We start from the raw sequence: 16,424 nt of genomic DNA on the forward strand, positions 1-16,424 counted from the left end.
GATTGTTCTCGAGGAAGTTTCTTCTATCTTCTCCAGGAAGTTCAGTTAAATTTCTGGCAGAAGTTTCTTTCGTCTTCTGCTGGAAGTTTGTCCATAAGCCATAGGTTTATTTTCAACTTCTATTGGAAGATTTTTCCGAGCTTCTTCTGGTTTCCCCTGCAAATGGCTACTTCTGGAATTTACTTCCGATTTCCGAAACTTTTCTGGCTTCCTTTGAAAACGACATCCGATTTAGTCTCGGAAGTTCCCCGGATGTTTTTCCGATTTTCTTAAAAATTTTCTCAAACTTCGTTCAGGAGAGCTTCTTTCTTCTTTCTCAGGATGTTTTTTCCTTGGTTTTTTCAGCTTCTTTCAAAAGCTAATTTAAACATTCCCGGGAGTTTTCTTCGAAAACTCTATTTTCTCGAAGTTTTATTGAAGAAAAAATAATCAAAATAAGATTCCATTGTTAAGTTTAAGTTGTATTGGAAATTAATCACTTTGTCAAGCAGACATTCCACAAAACTGAACCGACTAATTTCTATTTTTTTATGAAACGCACAAATGATGGCTACTTTTCTCGTGGTTCTAGAAGAAAAAATCTCAAAATAATGTTTTATTTCAAAGTTCGAGTGGTAGTAAACGTCATTTTAACTGCTCGAATGAAGTGGTTAATTATTTTTTAAACTAAGCGAATTGACGAGTGCACGGATGGATTTGAGTTCACTCACTCGACAAAAAGTGACACAACAGCGGGGCCCTGTTTACTAAAAATGAACACATATATGTTCATTTCTAGTAAACAGGGCCCCGCTGTTGTGTCACTTTTTGTCGAGTGAGTGAACTCAAATCCATCCGTGCACTCGTCGATGGTGTGTGATCCGTTAATCACATAATTCGAGCAGTTTTAAATGACGCTTCCTGTCACTCGAACTTTAAGCGCTGGCCAGACTGAGCAGTTGTCAAATAATCGCAACACAGAAACGACCATCAAAATAACACTATAACATGTTATAACGCTATAGTCCGAACGTAATATAACCACTGAATATGTCATACAAATTCGGTAACATATTGCAGCTTGCAGAACTGCAGAACACTAATAAAATAAAACATAAATGAAACTCTGCTTTCTCAAGGCTATAAAGTTTGAAAATATTATTTTATGGAAAAGTTCGAGCAGTGAAGCGTCGTTGTAAACGGCTCAAATGATGTGATTAACATTTTCCTTTGGTAGAACGACACCCCAAAACTGCTTGAAAAACGTATTCAATATGTCCCACTGTGCTCGTACGGCTCACATCTCCATCGAAAACTTCATCTTCAAAGTGTTCATCCGTCTCTCTGTTTTCGTTTTCTCGTTTTGTTTCCCGGCGGTGCGCTCTCTTCGGGTGACTCTCTCTCTCTCACGCTCAGAGTTCACCCTAACCTGTCAAAGTTGTCATCAATCCAAAAACTCGGCGTCGTGTTTCAGTCCTTTATTCAATTCGCGCACCTTTATTGTAATCTATCAGCGAATAATTCGCTTGCGATTGTACTGATTCTTCTACGGTTACGAAGCAAGACGGCCTTGCACCATGGGACCACCAATAGCAGCAAACCAGACGACACCCATCACACTGGACGACGGATTGGATCAGATGACGCGCGACTATTACGATCCGATGCTGAACCGGTACGACACCGGTCCGGGAGCCGATTTGGACGATCAGCAGCAACCGGGAGCGTTGGCTGCTTCTGCGGCGGCGGCAGCGACCAGCCGATCGAGCAACAACACAGCCCACAGCGAAACGCAGGCCGTTAAGATAAGGTTGAAGAACACCCGGGATCTGACGGAGGAGGGCTTGCGGCAGCTGTGCCGCGTGTACGGAACGGTGATCAATGTTTACAAACTCAAGCAAGACCAAGGCCATACAGCTTTTGTCGAGTTCTCGAATCAAAGGTAGGGGCAATTCCTTGTTTTTTTAATAACCAAATTGTTGGAATAGTTTTCTGATTGCATTGCAGTGAAGCGGGTTTGGCCATCCAGGAGCTGAACCGGAAGTTGGGTTTTCAGTTCTATCCTGCCTTCGCCCACGAGAAGAAAACCTTGAAGGTGATGGATATGAATCTGCCCGCACCGCCGCCGCCCTTCGAATCCGGTACCGGGGAACAGCTGATTCAGACGATCGAAGCCAGCACCGACGAGGAGAACTGGGAAATGACACTAGCCCCGCGGAGGATCAAGACCGGATTTTCAATACCGCTGAAAATAAGATTTCCGGAAAAGAGCTCGTTGGCCACAGCACTGCACTACACTGCCCAGCAAGGGAAGGTGAACCCGCTGGCCAGGGTGGATGAGAATCAGATTTTCAGCATTCCCACCGCGGTGGAATACGACCACCGTGGGTTGAAATCGTTGTAAGTAGGAACGTAGGTCAGGGTGTCGGGATGATGCGGCTTAATTTTTAAACTATTGCAGGATTGACGCGAAGATTGAGGAGCGCATGGTTAATTTAGCTAAGCGGGAAGGTGTTAACCAAGTGGAACCAAAAGGCAACGTCAAAGGCAAACCAGTCTTCGGTTATAGTGGTCTGGCGGAACAGAAAAGCAGCCTCTTTCCGGATGCCTTCTGTACGACATGCAAACTACGAGGATTCTTTAGTTGCAGCATCTGTGGAACTCCGTACTGCTCGAAGCACTGTCAGCACGCAGATTATGTTCGCCATAAGGCCGAATGCCAGTCGGAAGAATCCACGGAAACGGATGGAGGTACTGCTCGAAGCAAACACGGCGGATTCGAGGATCTAGACGATGCCTGTTTGGTCCAAGAAGACTTCCGGAAGGGATCCCACATTGTGATCCTATCGGTGCTATGTCCGGAGCGAGTGTTCGTACGTTCGCTGGACAAAGAAAGCAACAAGGAATACCTGCAAACGTTGAGCGATATAGCCAAGGCCGGATTGACCGCCGGAAAGCTGTCCGGTCGTCCTGAACCGGGTGACATATGCCTTGCCATCTATGGACCACTGAACATCTACGCAAGGGTATTGATTATCAGGGTCACCAAAACGGAAGCCCTATGCGTCTACATCGAATTTGGCCTGATCCAAGTCGTTGACCTAAATGAATTCCGAATCCTAACTGACAACGACCTGAAACTGCGCAAAGTCCGCGTTCACAAGGTCCACCTAAAGGGCATCACCGAAGAGTACGGTCATATCGACAAAGCCATGACCTATCTGGACAGCCTCATCGATCAACCGCTGGAGATGAAGGTACAACTGGAGGTAGGCAACCTGGTGGACGCCGAACTGCGCACCGCAGCCGGGACCAGCGTCAACAAGAAAATCAATGAAAGCATAATCATTCCCATCTACAAAGTCGTCGAATCGTCGGAATGCTACGTGGACTACAAAACGGTTCCGCACAAAACCCTTCCCGCGAACCAAGAGCTGGACATCGTGATACTTAATCGAACGACCGTCAAACTGGACTTCCGTGTGTCTCTCATCGCGTACGACGACCTTCCCTACCTGGAAGACCTACAACATAAACTCCAAAGCTATGGTAGGAAGGTAAGCAAATTCGCCGAACACTACACACCGCGCCTGCACGAACTGTGCCTGGTGCGAAACATGGACACGTGGTACCGGGCCGTCTGTCTGGAATCGGTCGGAGACGGGCGGCCGACCGTCTACCTATGCGACTACGGGTGCCTCATAATGGCCAAATTGGAAGAGCTGCGGAAAATACCGCCCTCCCTGGCGATGGAAGTCCGCACGACGGATGCGCTAGTTTCCGGTCTGGAGGAAGCGGCCAAGGTGGGCTTGAAGATCGATTCGGAATTCCTGGATATCTACCTGGAGGAGAACGAACGGATGACGGTGCAGACGAGCGAGGAGATGGAGTTCAAGGAATTCGAAGACACCCTCTCCAAGGACGAGACTTCGATGCTGACGGTGATCAAGGTGCCGGACCTGATCACTTTCATCGCAGATCGGGCCCAATGCGGTGAGTCTTTGCAAGGCTTTGCCCCAGCTACTACTGGCGGGGTTCGTAGGGTTGTGAAATAGAGTGGGGTCTTTGGCTAGGAGCGAATAACGAGCGATGATATACTTGTGTGGTGGAAAAAATGAGAAATCCGTCGCAAGTTGTATTAGGGTATGGTGAGATTTTTATTTGAGGAAGTTTAAGAAAAGTTTTAACAAATCGAAGCTTTTTAGACGTTTCTAAAAAGTCCGAAAAATCTTTTTTTTTCGCAAGACTTACACATGTGAACTGAAGATTACAAAATTGATGACAACTCTATTCGTGTAGTCAAACTCAGTTTACTTTGTAATAACCCTGGTCTTTGGGGACAAGATTAAGTAGTGTCAGGTAAAGACAGGGTGGTAATTAAAATTCCGTTTTTAAAATTCCAGAGCTTCTTCGTCTTGGTCAATATTTCGAGGGATCTATGCAGGCCTATTCTACGCGGCGAGGTGAATGAGGTGAGGTGATATTTGATTTGCACGGTGATTAGTGACAGAGTCACACGACACACAGAATAGGGAGGAATTGGCTTGTTTTGAGAAGCTTTCTGGAAACTCAGGAAACTTCGTAGAACTTCCGTTAACTCCGTCGAAGGGCAGAGAATTTCCTAGAAATTCACAGAACTTTGAAGAACTTCATCGAACTTTGAAGAAATTTAGCGAATTTTTATTTAACTTGAGACAACTTCGTAAAACTTCAGGGACTTCGTAGATGTTCGTTGAAATATAGGAAACTTCTTTGGAATTTTGGTGGAAAATTCAGAGAACATGGTAGAAAATTGGGAAACTTCGTGAAGTTGGATTGATGGTTTAATCTCAGGGAAACTTTCCTTTAACTTCCGGAAGCTAAATGGACTTGGAAAATGTCAGGAAATTCCGCAGACGTTCCGGAAACTTAGTAGAACCTCAGAAAATGTCATACAACATCAACGTAGAAGTGCAGCGAACTTCATAGTAGTGCAACTAATTTTGAAAAAGTTTAGCAATTCGAGAAGCTTCGTAAAACTTTATCGAGGTGCATGGTATTCTGTTGAATTTCAGGGAACTTCTTAGAAAGTTCGCCAAACTTTGTTGACGCCCAGTATATTTCGTTGAAGTTCAGGGACTTTCGTTGAACTTCTAAGGGATCCTCGTATCAGTTTAAGAATCTTCGCGGCAGCTTGTCTGAGAGAACTTACATTTAAAAAAAAATCAATGAACTTCCGGGAAGATTTTAGGAACTTCGTTTCATATATTCAGAGAACGACCCTGAAGTTCAGAAATGTTCATCCATCGCAGGTCGACACCCAGACAGTAACCGGCCCATTCGGCTTCGAGTTGCTAGAGCAATTTTGGAATCACGTCTCCTTTATGGAATCGAAGTTACCTGTCTTGCTCGCGATCAACTTATTACAAAACTAGCCTCTACATACCATCAAGCTATCCGTATCTCATCCGGCCTACTACCATCCACACCTGCAATTGCAGCTTACGTCGAAAGTGGAGTACTACCATTCAACCTTCTAGTTACTCAGGCCATCTGCAACCGATCAATTAGCTTCGAGGAGAAGACAGCTGGCTCAGATGAAGGAGTTTTCCTCCTTACCGAGGCTAAACAGCTCCCTTCAGCCATCGCCAATTTGGAGCTGCCCCCGGTGTCTAGCATACATTGGTGTGGAACCAGAGATTGGAACCTGCCCGGGCCCATTATCGACTTGGCGATAAAGAAGAAGTTCAAGGCAGGATCGTAGAGTTGCACTTGTGAGATCCGTCGCGGGACTCCAGAGAACCAGATACTGCAACCACACTATCCGTTACTCCGACGGATTGGTTTCCCGTGAAGGGGTTGGCCTCGGCATCACGGGCCCCCAAATGTCCGTACTTCATCGACTTCCAGACCAGTGCACTGAATTCTCGCTTATATTGCTACTACCACTCCCTCAAACAAGCCGATTGCCGTATTTACGGACTCCGCAAGTGTAGTTCTAGCCCTCAACTCAGACTCTATCAAGCACTCATGGATCCAAGCCATTCAGTGGTATGCCCCCAGAAACACTACATTTGTATGGCGGCTTCTGGAAGACAAGCCCAACTGTTTACCAAGGAGGTTCCAGCGGGGACCTGAAAAAATGGGTTGCCGACTAAATCTGGGACTTATGGTCACATACATGGTCCCAATCAACAAGCATTTTCCTTAGAAAGGTGAAGGTTGACACACGAAGATGGGAAGACCCCTCTGACCACCGAACTTAGGTTGTCCTGGCAAGACTCAGAACAGGCCATACCAGAGTCTCGCATAACTTTTCAGGTAGCGGGCCGTTCCGGAAATTTTGCGAGCTCTGCCGCACCAACTGTTCAGTGGAACACATAATCTGCCACTGTACTCAATACGAAGGCTCACGAGAGCTGTACGGCATACCGGGCAGCATTAGCGACGCATTGAGTAACGACCCGACTAGGTCTTCGACTTCGGTCAAATATGAACCTGCCAAAATCCCGACCCAATGCCAAGGGACTTTCTCTTATCGCCCAACATCTCAAACCAAAGCAAGATCTTCAGCAACTTAGCAATCACAACTCCGAAGAAAGACAGCACATTAAACTCAGTACTATCTAGAGGAGGCCTCTTATAGACCTCCTAACATGATAAAAAATGGACCCCACACTATCTTTTCAGAGACGAACCAACCAACGGCTGAAAGTCTCTATAATAAAGAAATTAATCAATCAATCAGAAATGTTCTTAGAAATGGATCAGAATCTTCCCAGAAATTCGGAGGAGTTCATAGATGTTCTGACGTGGATGTTAAAATGAGAAATCCGGGAGTCCTCAGGGCATTTTAATTTCCCTGAAAATACCTGGAGGTCTCAGGGAATTTAATAATTTTCTTACTAAGGATATTTTAAAGCAGAGAATGCATTTTAAATACAGACACCCCAGTGTTCACTTGGCTGTCAACAATCTCGATGTGTGTCACGCGATCGTCTGTTTACTCGGCAGCAACCATTGTGTGGGCCTTCTCATTGTTCTACATCAGCAGTTCTTTCGGTCGATGCGTCGTCGACTTTGGAAAGCAACCGTTTCGTGATGAGTGTGTGAGTAATGACCACGTTTGCTGCAACGGAAGCGCTCTGCCCCCCGTTGGCGATACTGCCATACAATGAAACCACTGAAAGGGAAACCTCTTCTGATGGAGGAGGCTTAATGGATAGCGGAAGATACAGTGTTTATTGTGTTGTATATTTTGACTATAGTTTTACCAACCGGTGGAAACTAACGATTTTAAATTGGGTGGTGCATCGATTAGCTTGAGACCGAAGATAGTACCAGAGCTGAGCCAAAAAGTTGAGCACTTTTCTTCGGGACCTACTAGTCTTCAACATCGTCACATTAAATTTCAAATTTTCATTCAATTCTGGCACCACTGCCAAACAGGTTTATTCTAATATTTTTGTTTTGTTGCTCTCTCGACTAACTGGCCAAACCGGCGCCGGTGGTGTAGCGGTAAGCGTTACTGCTTTCTCACCCCTATGGGTCTGGGTTCAATCCCAGCCGAGGTCGGTGGGATAAGAAGTAAGATCACAGTTTTCATTCCCGCGTACAATAACGGAGCGTTCACGTCTTCCGGTGGCGGAAGTGAAAATGGTGGAATGGAGAAGCTCGTGGAGAAGTACAACGCTAAACCAGAGGATAAACCTCGACTGAACCATCATCTGAAGGTTATTTTCGTTCAGCAAAAATCACTTTTGACGTAGGACTACGTCTGTAATTTCTATATGGGGGTACACTTTGTGAAAATGTAACAAAATTATGAAAGATTTTGAACGTTAATTACTCAGCTGCCCCTGGACCAATGTCAATAATTTTATCACAAATCGATGAGAAATATTTCTACGCATCTGTTTAAGCTAAGACTTCATCATTTTTCAAAATGTCACTATCGAAAATTTCACGAATGTACAACCGTTGCTATGATAATTAAAATTATCACCGCTTGCCTGCGAAAAGCGGTTTCCCTAACACAGATTTCAAAGTTGAATTCCTTCCGGTCTCACCAAACGCTTTTTATTCTATCACCGCGTGTTGAGTGGTGGTGTTCTCCTGTTCATTGCGAAAGGCTGCCTGCAAGCAGCGAGCTTCAGCCCACATCACCATCCATAGAAGGAGGAAGAAGCCGCCCAGCTATTGATCGGAATTAGGGTAAACGCTCCTATAGTTGCGGTACGTTAGAAGCGTTAGGTTCCTATAGTTGTGTATGGAGACTCCGTACACAACTATAGGAGCCTAACGCTACTAACGTACCGCAACTATAGGAGCGTTTCCCCTAGTAGCTCTTCGTCAGTCGCTGTGGGTCATCTATGTCAAGCGCGTCATATTAAAGAGTATAAACAGAGAGAAACCCGCTCAAATTCCTATTCCTACACAAAACACAAGCTCCTGCTGCAGTTGACAAATAAGATTTATTATATAATACCACGTAGTCCTACGTCACTATTGCGTACAACGTTACGATTACCTACGGGTAGTCAAAAGTGATGCGGATGATTACGTCACATACGCCGGAATCATAAACCGGCAGTGGTGTGCATTTGATTTGGCGAATCTCACAATCGACCAATTCAAAGCTCTGATTTTCATCTGCGGAATGCAGTCTTCGAAAGAAGCGGAGGTCAGAACGCGCCTTCTGTCGAAGTTGGAGTCGGAAGCCGGAAGGGAGATCAATCTTGAGGTGCTCATCACGGAATGTCAGCGCTTGGCGAACCTTAAACACGACACTGCGCTAGTGAAAGGCCAAGCAACTTCCAGCAGCACAAGCCTCGGCACAAGCAATAGCCTCAGCAAACAAGACAACCGAAAGCCGGCTCGTCTAATGCATTCGTTCGTAGTTCATCCTGCTGGCAGTGTGGGGCAATGCATTTTGTCAAAGATTGTTCCTATACAAACCACATCTGCGAACAATGTAATAGGCAGGGGCACAAAGAGGGCTACTGTAGTTGTTTCAACCGAACGGTCAACTACGACGGTGACAACATACAAGCAACTCAACAACAGAAGCAAAGTCAAGCAAACAGGATCCATTCGGTAAACCAAGATCGACGGCCATTCTGTGAAGCTTCAACTTGACTGTGGCTCGGACATTACCGTTATCTCGGAGCAAAACTGGAGGAAATGCGGATCACCCACTCTTTCGCGAATGGAACACAGGGCAAAAACAGCCTCTACTAGGAGAGTTTGCTTGTGAAATGCAGATTGGTAAAGAGCAGCAACACGGAACCTGTTACGTTACGTCAGTAAAGGGTCTGAACTTGCTCGGTCTAGACTTCATGAACGCTTTCGATGTTCGGACGAAGCCGTTGACTACCATCTGTAACCAGGTATATTGTTCCAATTCATTCGATTCAGTCAACTGATACCTCACCCGTTTTCCCGAAGTTTTCAGGCCGAAACGACCGGTACCATTCCATGCAGTGCCGAAAGTTGAATAAGAATTAAACAGATTGCAACGGCTAAACATCATCCAGCCGGTGGATTTTTCTGACTGGGCAGCCCCAATTGTCTCGGTTAGGAAGCCGGGAGGAAAAATTCGAGTCTGCGCCGACTACTCTACAGGGTTGAACGCGGTACTCGAACCACATCACTTTCCGCTACCAACACCCGAAGACATTTTCTCCAAGCTGTCGGGAAGCAAAGTGTTCAGCATTATTGATTTATCAGATGCCTATCTCCAAGTCGAGGATGCTAGCCACCAACACCCACCGTGGGCTATTTCAATTCAACCGCCTGCCCTCTGGTGTGAAATCGGCACCTGGAGCCTTCCAGCAGTTGATGAGCAAGATGATTGCAGGATTGGAAGGTGTGGATTGTTTTCTGGATGATGTCTTTGTCCACAGCAAGAACAGAGAAGAACATGATCGTATATTGGAGACGCTATTTACTCGCATCCAAGAGTATGGATTCCGTCTACGACTGGAAAAGTGCAACTTCTACAAAGAAGAAATCCGGTACCTAGGTTTCATCATCAATGCCAACGGTATAAAACCGGATCCTGAAAAGGTAGCTTCAATAGCCAAAATGCCGGAACCGAAAGACTTCAGCGAACTCCGATTTTTTCTCGGAGCGGCAAATTTATACGGAAAGTTCGTCCGAGAAATCCACCGAATCCAGCACCCGCTGGATGATCTTCTCAAAAAGGACAGGAAGTTTGTATGGAGTGACCAGTGTCAGAAAGCTTTCGACAGCATCAAAAATGTGTTGCAATTAGACTTGTTGCTTACGCATTATAACCCAAACATCGAGTTAATCGTAGCGGATGATGCTTCGAAGATCGGTATAGGTGCCATCATTATGCATCGTTTTCCGGATGGGCAAATCAAAGCGATAGCACACGCCTCGAAAACATTGAACAGCACCGAACAGAATTTTGTCGAATGCTGCTGGGACGATAATTCACGCTACAGACAGGTCATCAACCTTTACTCAAAGTTTTCGGATCGAAAAAAGGTATTCCACTACACAATGCAAATCGTCTTCAACGGTGGGCATTATAACTGCTTGGATTTGACTTCAACGTGGAATACATCGCAACGGAAAACTTTGAATAGACGGATGTAATCTCTCGGCTAACATGCAACCATCAAAAACCCGAGGAAGAGTACGTTGTTGCCACCGTTAGTCTGGAAGAAGAAGTAAACGCAAGCCTGGAAGAATGTCATCGCTGCCAGGGTACTTCACGATGGTTAGGACAGCAACAAAGAAGGACGACCTACTGCAACAAGTCATACATTGACGGAAGTTGGCCGAACAGCAGCATAATCGCAGATCGAAACCTGAAAACCTTCCATACTCGACGCGAGTCTTTGTCAGTAGTCAATGGATGCATCATGATGAACGACCGTTTAGTGATACCAGAATGTTACAAGCAACGCAAAGCAGCTTCATCGTGGTCACTAAGGCATGGCAAGGATGAAAGCCATCGCTCGCAGTGTAGTGTACTGGGCGAACGTCGATAATGATATTGAGGATCTAGTTCGTCGGTGTTGCATTTGTGCCAGTACAGCAAAATCTCCGGTAGATTACCAACCGCAACCGTGGCCAAGAGCAGACGGTCCATGGAAGAGAATCCATCTAGACTACTTGGTCATAGTGGACTCATATTCGAAATGGCTAGCAATTTTCCAAACACGCTTGACGACAGCAGCTGTCACGATCAGATTTCTTCAGGAAACTTTTGCCAGATTCGGTATTCCGGAGACCATTGTCACAGACAACGGAACGCAGTTCTGTAGTGCTGAATTCAAGAAGATGTGTCAGCAGCTCGGAATCATCCACATTCGTACAGCGGTATATTACCCTCAGTCGAATGGCCAGGCAGAACGCTTTGTCGACACCCTAAAACGCTCATTGCACAAAATTGTTGAGGGGGAAGAAGTTCCATCAGTCGAAGCGCTTAAAACTTTTCTACAAGTGTACCGTTTTACGCCCAGTACAGCTCTTGCTGGTAAGTCACCTTCAGAGGAAATGCTGGGTAGACCGATGCGTACAACATTGGATCTCGTACGGCCATCAGCGTTCAACAGTAAGTCCACTGAACAGAGTACATCGGGTTTCACAGTCTACGCGAAGCTGTATCAGAATACGAACAAATGGAAATGGGCTTCCGGAACTGTCCTTGAAGCGACTGGAGGAGTCAATTTCAACGTTCTGCTTTATTACCATTCAGGTCGGAGGAAGCTTATTCGGTCACATGTGAACCAGCTTCGACCTAGATGCGATTATATACTAAAGCCGGCATCAACACTAACTCAATTGGACATCCTGGTGGATGACTTCGAACTCATGCGGCGTTCTTCAGCACAGCAGACCGCTACACAACAGAATACGATTGAACAGGAACAGGTTAAAATTAGTCAGCACAGTTCAGATGACGACGAATTTTTCGAGACTGGTTCAACGAACTCCAATCCACCAACAGTTAAGTCATCAACATCGAAGTCTCCCAGATCAGTTAGAGAGCGTTGGCTTCCGAAACACTTGGAAGACTACATCATCGGCTTGAATTAAAAGGGGAGGTGCTACCACCCCTGAGTGACAACCCTGGTGGGCATCGTTATACCTCTATGGTTATACACCGTTAGCTGTCACTGCGCTTGGTGTGGTGAGAAAAAAAATGTCCTTTAAAGTAACAAGAACTGTATGAAGATAAAATAAAAGAGTTCTGATTATTAACATAAAAAGTAGTGTTTAAAGTTATTGAAAACACAACAACTTCCGACTCAGAAAGCAAGTCTGTCGTGCAGTAGCTGCAATTCAAGCATTAGTTGCAGTTCCGGATATGATGATGGCGACAGTAACTTAATCTCAGATGGCATCCAGAAAGTGTTCCCAACGATCGAAAAGTGCTCAGGTTTTGAACACTTATAACTCTGTCAAAAGTGGATTGTTTTTAGTTCTAAACAAGCAAATCGATTGGAATTTTTTTTGTAAATTTGGTAAAGGTCACTAATGAAAATTGCACGAATGTGCAACTGTTACTATGATAATTGAAAATATCACCGATTGCCTGCGAAAAGCGCTTCCCTAACACAGATTTCAAAATCGAATTCCATCCGGTCTCGTCGAACTATGTTTATTCAATCACCGCGTGTGGAGTCCAGTCGTCATCAGCAGCAGCAGCAGTGCTTTCGGCGCGTGGCGTTGTATATTTTTCTCCAGTACACAACGAAAGGCTACCCGCACGCAACTAGCTATCAAGGCTGCCCCCGATTCACCGAAGAAGGAGGAAGAAGCCGCACTGCTATTGATCGGATTCAGTTGCTTGTCGTGAGCCGCTGAGGGCCATCCATGCCAAGCGCGTCACCCTCTCCAAACAACATACAGCTCGCTAGCCTCATCCGTGTTGAACACCCTACTAGCTCAGCATTACTCAACCATCACGACAAAACGGTTTATTTCAGTAACAGTAACAGTATTGAAGTGGTAGATACAAATTTACGCAATGACCCAATACCACATGACCTTGTCAATTAACGAGAAACACTTCGAATTAAGATAGGGGATTTCCCAGCACGCTATAAAAAGCAAAAAAGTCTCGAATTTATATGATTGATCGCGAATATCTCGCGATTGGAAAGATTTAGCAAGAAATACCTCCCATCAATTTTCGCTTTTTTAAATATCTATTGATTAAAACAAAAATTCCGTGCGTTTTTTGCACGAAAATGCTTAATTTTGTCATCAGAAAACGTGATAGGAAAAAGTGGTTTCACTAACACATTCGCCGAATATTGATACCGAGCATGTAATCCTACGTCCAATCTACGGTCGTGTCTTGGATACAACCTCTTACTTTTTTCAATTTAAGTGAGTTGATCAAGTCAGTTGAATGGCATGGTTTACACGTTCCATTTGCGTTCAAGTCAGTTGAATTCTTCAATTGACTTGCCCTGTCAAACCCAAGTAACATTGCAGGTTATATCGCGGGTTTAAAGCATTCTACAAGTCTAAATCATGGGCTACAGAACCCTCATAAAACCAAAATTGTTACTTGTTAAAACCCAGCTTTACCGTTTGGTACAAAATGAATGAGATTTTTAAGAAGGTTTTTCTGAGGATCATGTCTGTCAATGACTAATGTGAAAAACAATTTTGTCAATATCGCGCGACAGTCTGTCATTGACAATGACAAATCTCAGCACTGTTTACCACAACTTACAAAGCATTTGATAAACGAAGGCCATCAAATGGCACTAATACAAAATCCGGCGTTACATAACGTTCCCGCATTGCAATGAAAAGGGCCAAAATCACAGAATTTCCTCGCCGGAAGCTTCATTTGCTTTCCGAAAATATCCGACCCCCTAGGACTAATTCGCAACTTACCTCATCCTGCTTCGACTTCACCAGATCCGCACTCCAGGCCTTGTTGAATTGGGTCTGCTGACCGATAATTTGGTTTATGTTTTCGCTCTTCTTCGCCGGAGTTGGCGTCGTGACCGTCGGCTGAATGGAAGACACTGTAAAATGCAAAATCATTAGCTTCGCCTGCTAAATCTCCATTACTGTCCAAAACATACAGGAATCCATGCCCTCCGGTTGCAGGCTGATCCGAACGGCGGGCTTGTCCCGCCCGGCGGACCACTCTGCTGCGCTGAGCGTCGGTTCCCACAGAGCCTTGGTTGGTGGAAATAGATCGTCCTGGAACAGTTCGCTCTTGATGCGCGGCACGGTGAAGCTCAACGGCTCGACCGTCCCGTTGGTAAGTCTTTGTGCTTTGGCAAATTCTACCGATGCGACGTCGCATTGGTTCTTCGGGAGGAAACTCAATCCTTGCGTCAGGGATGAGCACCGGTGGTGCGACAAGGGACAGATGAACGGGGACTCTTCGGTGATTTCGAAACAGTAGATGGTGGAGTCGCCCTTGCCGGTTGCGAAAATGGTCGAACTGTCCTCGTCGTAGAACGGTATCAGGATGGCAGGGGACACGTCCAAACCCACCATTCCAAGAGGGGCACCCAGATCGGTCGCTTTGTAAACGTAGATTTGCCGCTCGGATACTCTGTTGGGTCGAATGGGAGTTATAAGTCATGCAAAAAAAAACATAACACGACTAAGACATACTTATCAAATCCAGTTACAACGATGTATTCCCCTTCGATGGCCCACACCAGACGAGCTCCGCGGGTTCCCACCGGTCCAGTACCCTCACGAATGGGAGTTTCCGACTTCCTTGGGTTATACACTCGGAGCTTACCATCTTTGGAAACCGTTGCCACGTACACTCCGCAAGGGCTCCAGGCAGCGCTGAAGATCTGATCCGTGTGGCCCTTCAGACAGTACTTCTCGGTCAGCGTATCCAAGTCCCAGATCTTTAGAGTCATGTCGTAGCTCGCGGTGAGGAAGACATTCTTCGCCAGTGGGTGGTACTTGACAATGTAGATCTTATCCGAATGGGCAACCAACTCCTTCTCCGGTTCGTTGGTTGGTTCCGTTAGGCCTCCTTCTGGAATGGCCCAGATTTTGACACTGCCATCGTCGCACGCCACGGCCAGACGCTGGTTATCGAACGGATCCCACTGGAAGTCCATGATGTTGTTTCCGTTGACCAACGAGGGAATCACTCCGTCCGGAAGACGACCCGGTTTGCTCAGTTCAAATATTGCAATCTTGCCCCCGGCTCCGGAGATCGGTACGGCCACTCGCTCCGGATTCGCCTGGAAACCGTCGCATTCACCCGGGATCTGCCGGCTAAGGTTCCGGATGTTCTCGATGTGCGTAGACTTGTGTCCGGGAGTTCCCTTGAGGTGGCGGAACTTCGACACCCTTCCGAAGACCGTAGATGTTCGCTTAGACGTAGTGTTGGCGGAGTTGGCGTTGTTGCGCTTGCTGATGTCCGATGGGAGATTCTCCTTGCACAGGTCGCTACGGTTCCGGGTGAACTCTACCCCGGACGGCGGAGGCATGGCTTCGTCGTCTGTTTTTGACTGTTCGCCGCGGACCTTCAGCGATTCACGGCGTCTGTGTTTTGGAAATTGCTCGTAGGTGAGTGGATGATCAAATGGTAGAGAGTAGAGCAGAATTTACCTGAGAGGAACTGGCGAAGCTGGCTTCTCTTCTTGGACGCTCTGCGATCGATTCTCGTACATCCGGCGTCGTTCGGCTATGCTCGTTCGCTGGCCGCTCAACCGTTCGAACTGGCTCGGTTTGTCCTCCGCTGCGGCGTCGAATTGGTCCTCGGCTTCCGTGGAGACTTTGGATTCGAATATCTACAAAAGGAAAATGGCAATTCGGTGAGATTGGTAAGGCCATCGAGATCGTTCAAAATTTCACATATTAACCTTTTCGCGATCTCCGGACTACAGTTAGAGGTTAGTTTGCATTTGGGAGAAACAGTTATCGATTAGTTCTGTTAGTTACTATTGTCACTTCGAGGGTATCGAAATTACCTTTCTTCGTTCTGCGGTCGAAATGATCCGCGGTTTGTCGTCCTCTTCGGGATCCTTAGGTCGCATGACAATCTCTTCGGTGGTCATCTCCGCGAATGCTTCCGAATCCTTGCAGTTTCCGTTTTCGTGTGTCTCCTCCACGCTTCCGTTCGACACCAGACTGTTCTCCTGGGTGTTGTCGTTCGAATCCCTCAGGGAATCCCCGTTCTCCGAACCGGGAGCCTGAGGAACGTTGAACACCTTATCGAAGGAGAAGTCACCCGATGAACCCGTACTGCTGAATGGCTTCGGTCCGAGGCGGGGCTGTAAATGCAAAATCAACATCCGTGTTACATAATCGGTCAAGAGTTTTCACATGAACTGCAACCTCTACGAAAAGCAGAAAGGTCAACATATTGGAAGATATGTTAACTGGAAAACTGAAAAGAAATCTAGGCGATCGTGCGCATCTAACGGAAGAAGTGTGATCGTGCAGGTCTAACAACAAAACAACAACCAGAACTCAGTGGA

General features: G+C 46.2%; 2 protein-coding genes across 6 annotated transcripts in view; one reads left to right on the plus strand and one right to left on the minus strand.

Moving 5' to 3' along the window:
• The window catches only part of pod1 (coronin pod1), a 52,017-nt gene that overhangs the window by 9,949 nt on the left and 25,644 nt on the right, over positions 1-16,424 (minus strand). For 3 of the 5 annotated variants that reach the window (XM_065220355.1, XM_065220354.1, XM_065220358.1), the window contains 6 exons: positions 15,915-16,217; positions 15,807-15,824; positions 15,553-15,734; positions 14,590-15,486; positions 14,046-14,527; positions 13,852-13,985 (listed from right to left, as the gene is read on the minus strand). In XM_065220355.1, coding sequence (XP_065076427.1) covers positions 13,852-13,985; positions 14,046-14,527; positions 14,590-15,486; positions 15,553-15,734; positions 15,807-15,824; positions 15,915-16,217 — 2,016 coding nt within the window. The remainder of the gene's footprint in view (positions 1-13,851; positions 13,986-14,045; positions 14,528-14,589; positions 15,487-15,552; positions 15,735-15,806; positions 15,825-15,914; positions 16,218-16,424) is intronic. The other 2 variants (XM_065220356.1, XM_065220359.1) reach the window with 1 other exon arrangement.
• Positions 1,281-4,133, plus strand: vret (vreteno). The gene is made up of 3 exons (XM_065220274.1): positions 1,281-1,921; positions 1,987-2,379; positions 2,441-4,133. The coding sequence occupies exons 1-3, from the start codon at positions 1,557-1,559 to the stop codon at positions 4,032-4,034; spliced, it is 2,352 nt and encodes a 783-aa protein (XP_065076346.1). The 5' UTR covers positions 1,281-1,556; the 3' UTR covers positions 4,035-4,133.

Source organism: Ochlerotatus camptorhynchus, unplaced genomic scaffold, assembly GCF_037179485.1.
Source record: "Ochlerotatus camptorhynchus isolate MF236.1 unplaced genomic scaffold, CSIRO-AGI_Acam_v1.1 ptg000124l, whole genome shotgun sequence".
Lineage (NCBI taxonomy): Eukaryota > Metazoa > Arthropoda > Insecta > Diptera > Culicidae > Ochlerotatus > Ochlerotatus camptorhynchus.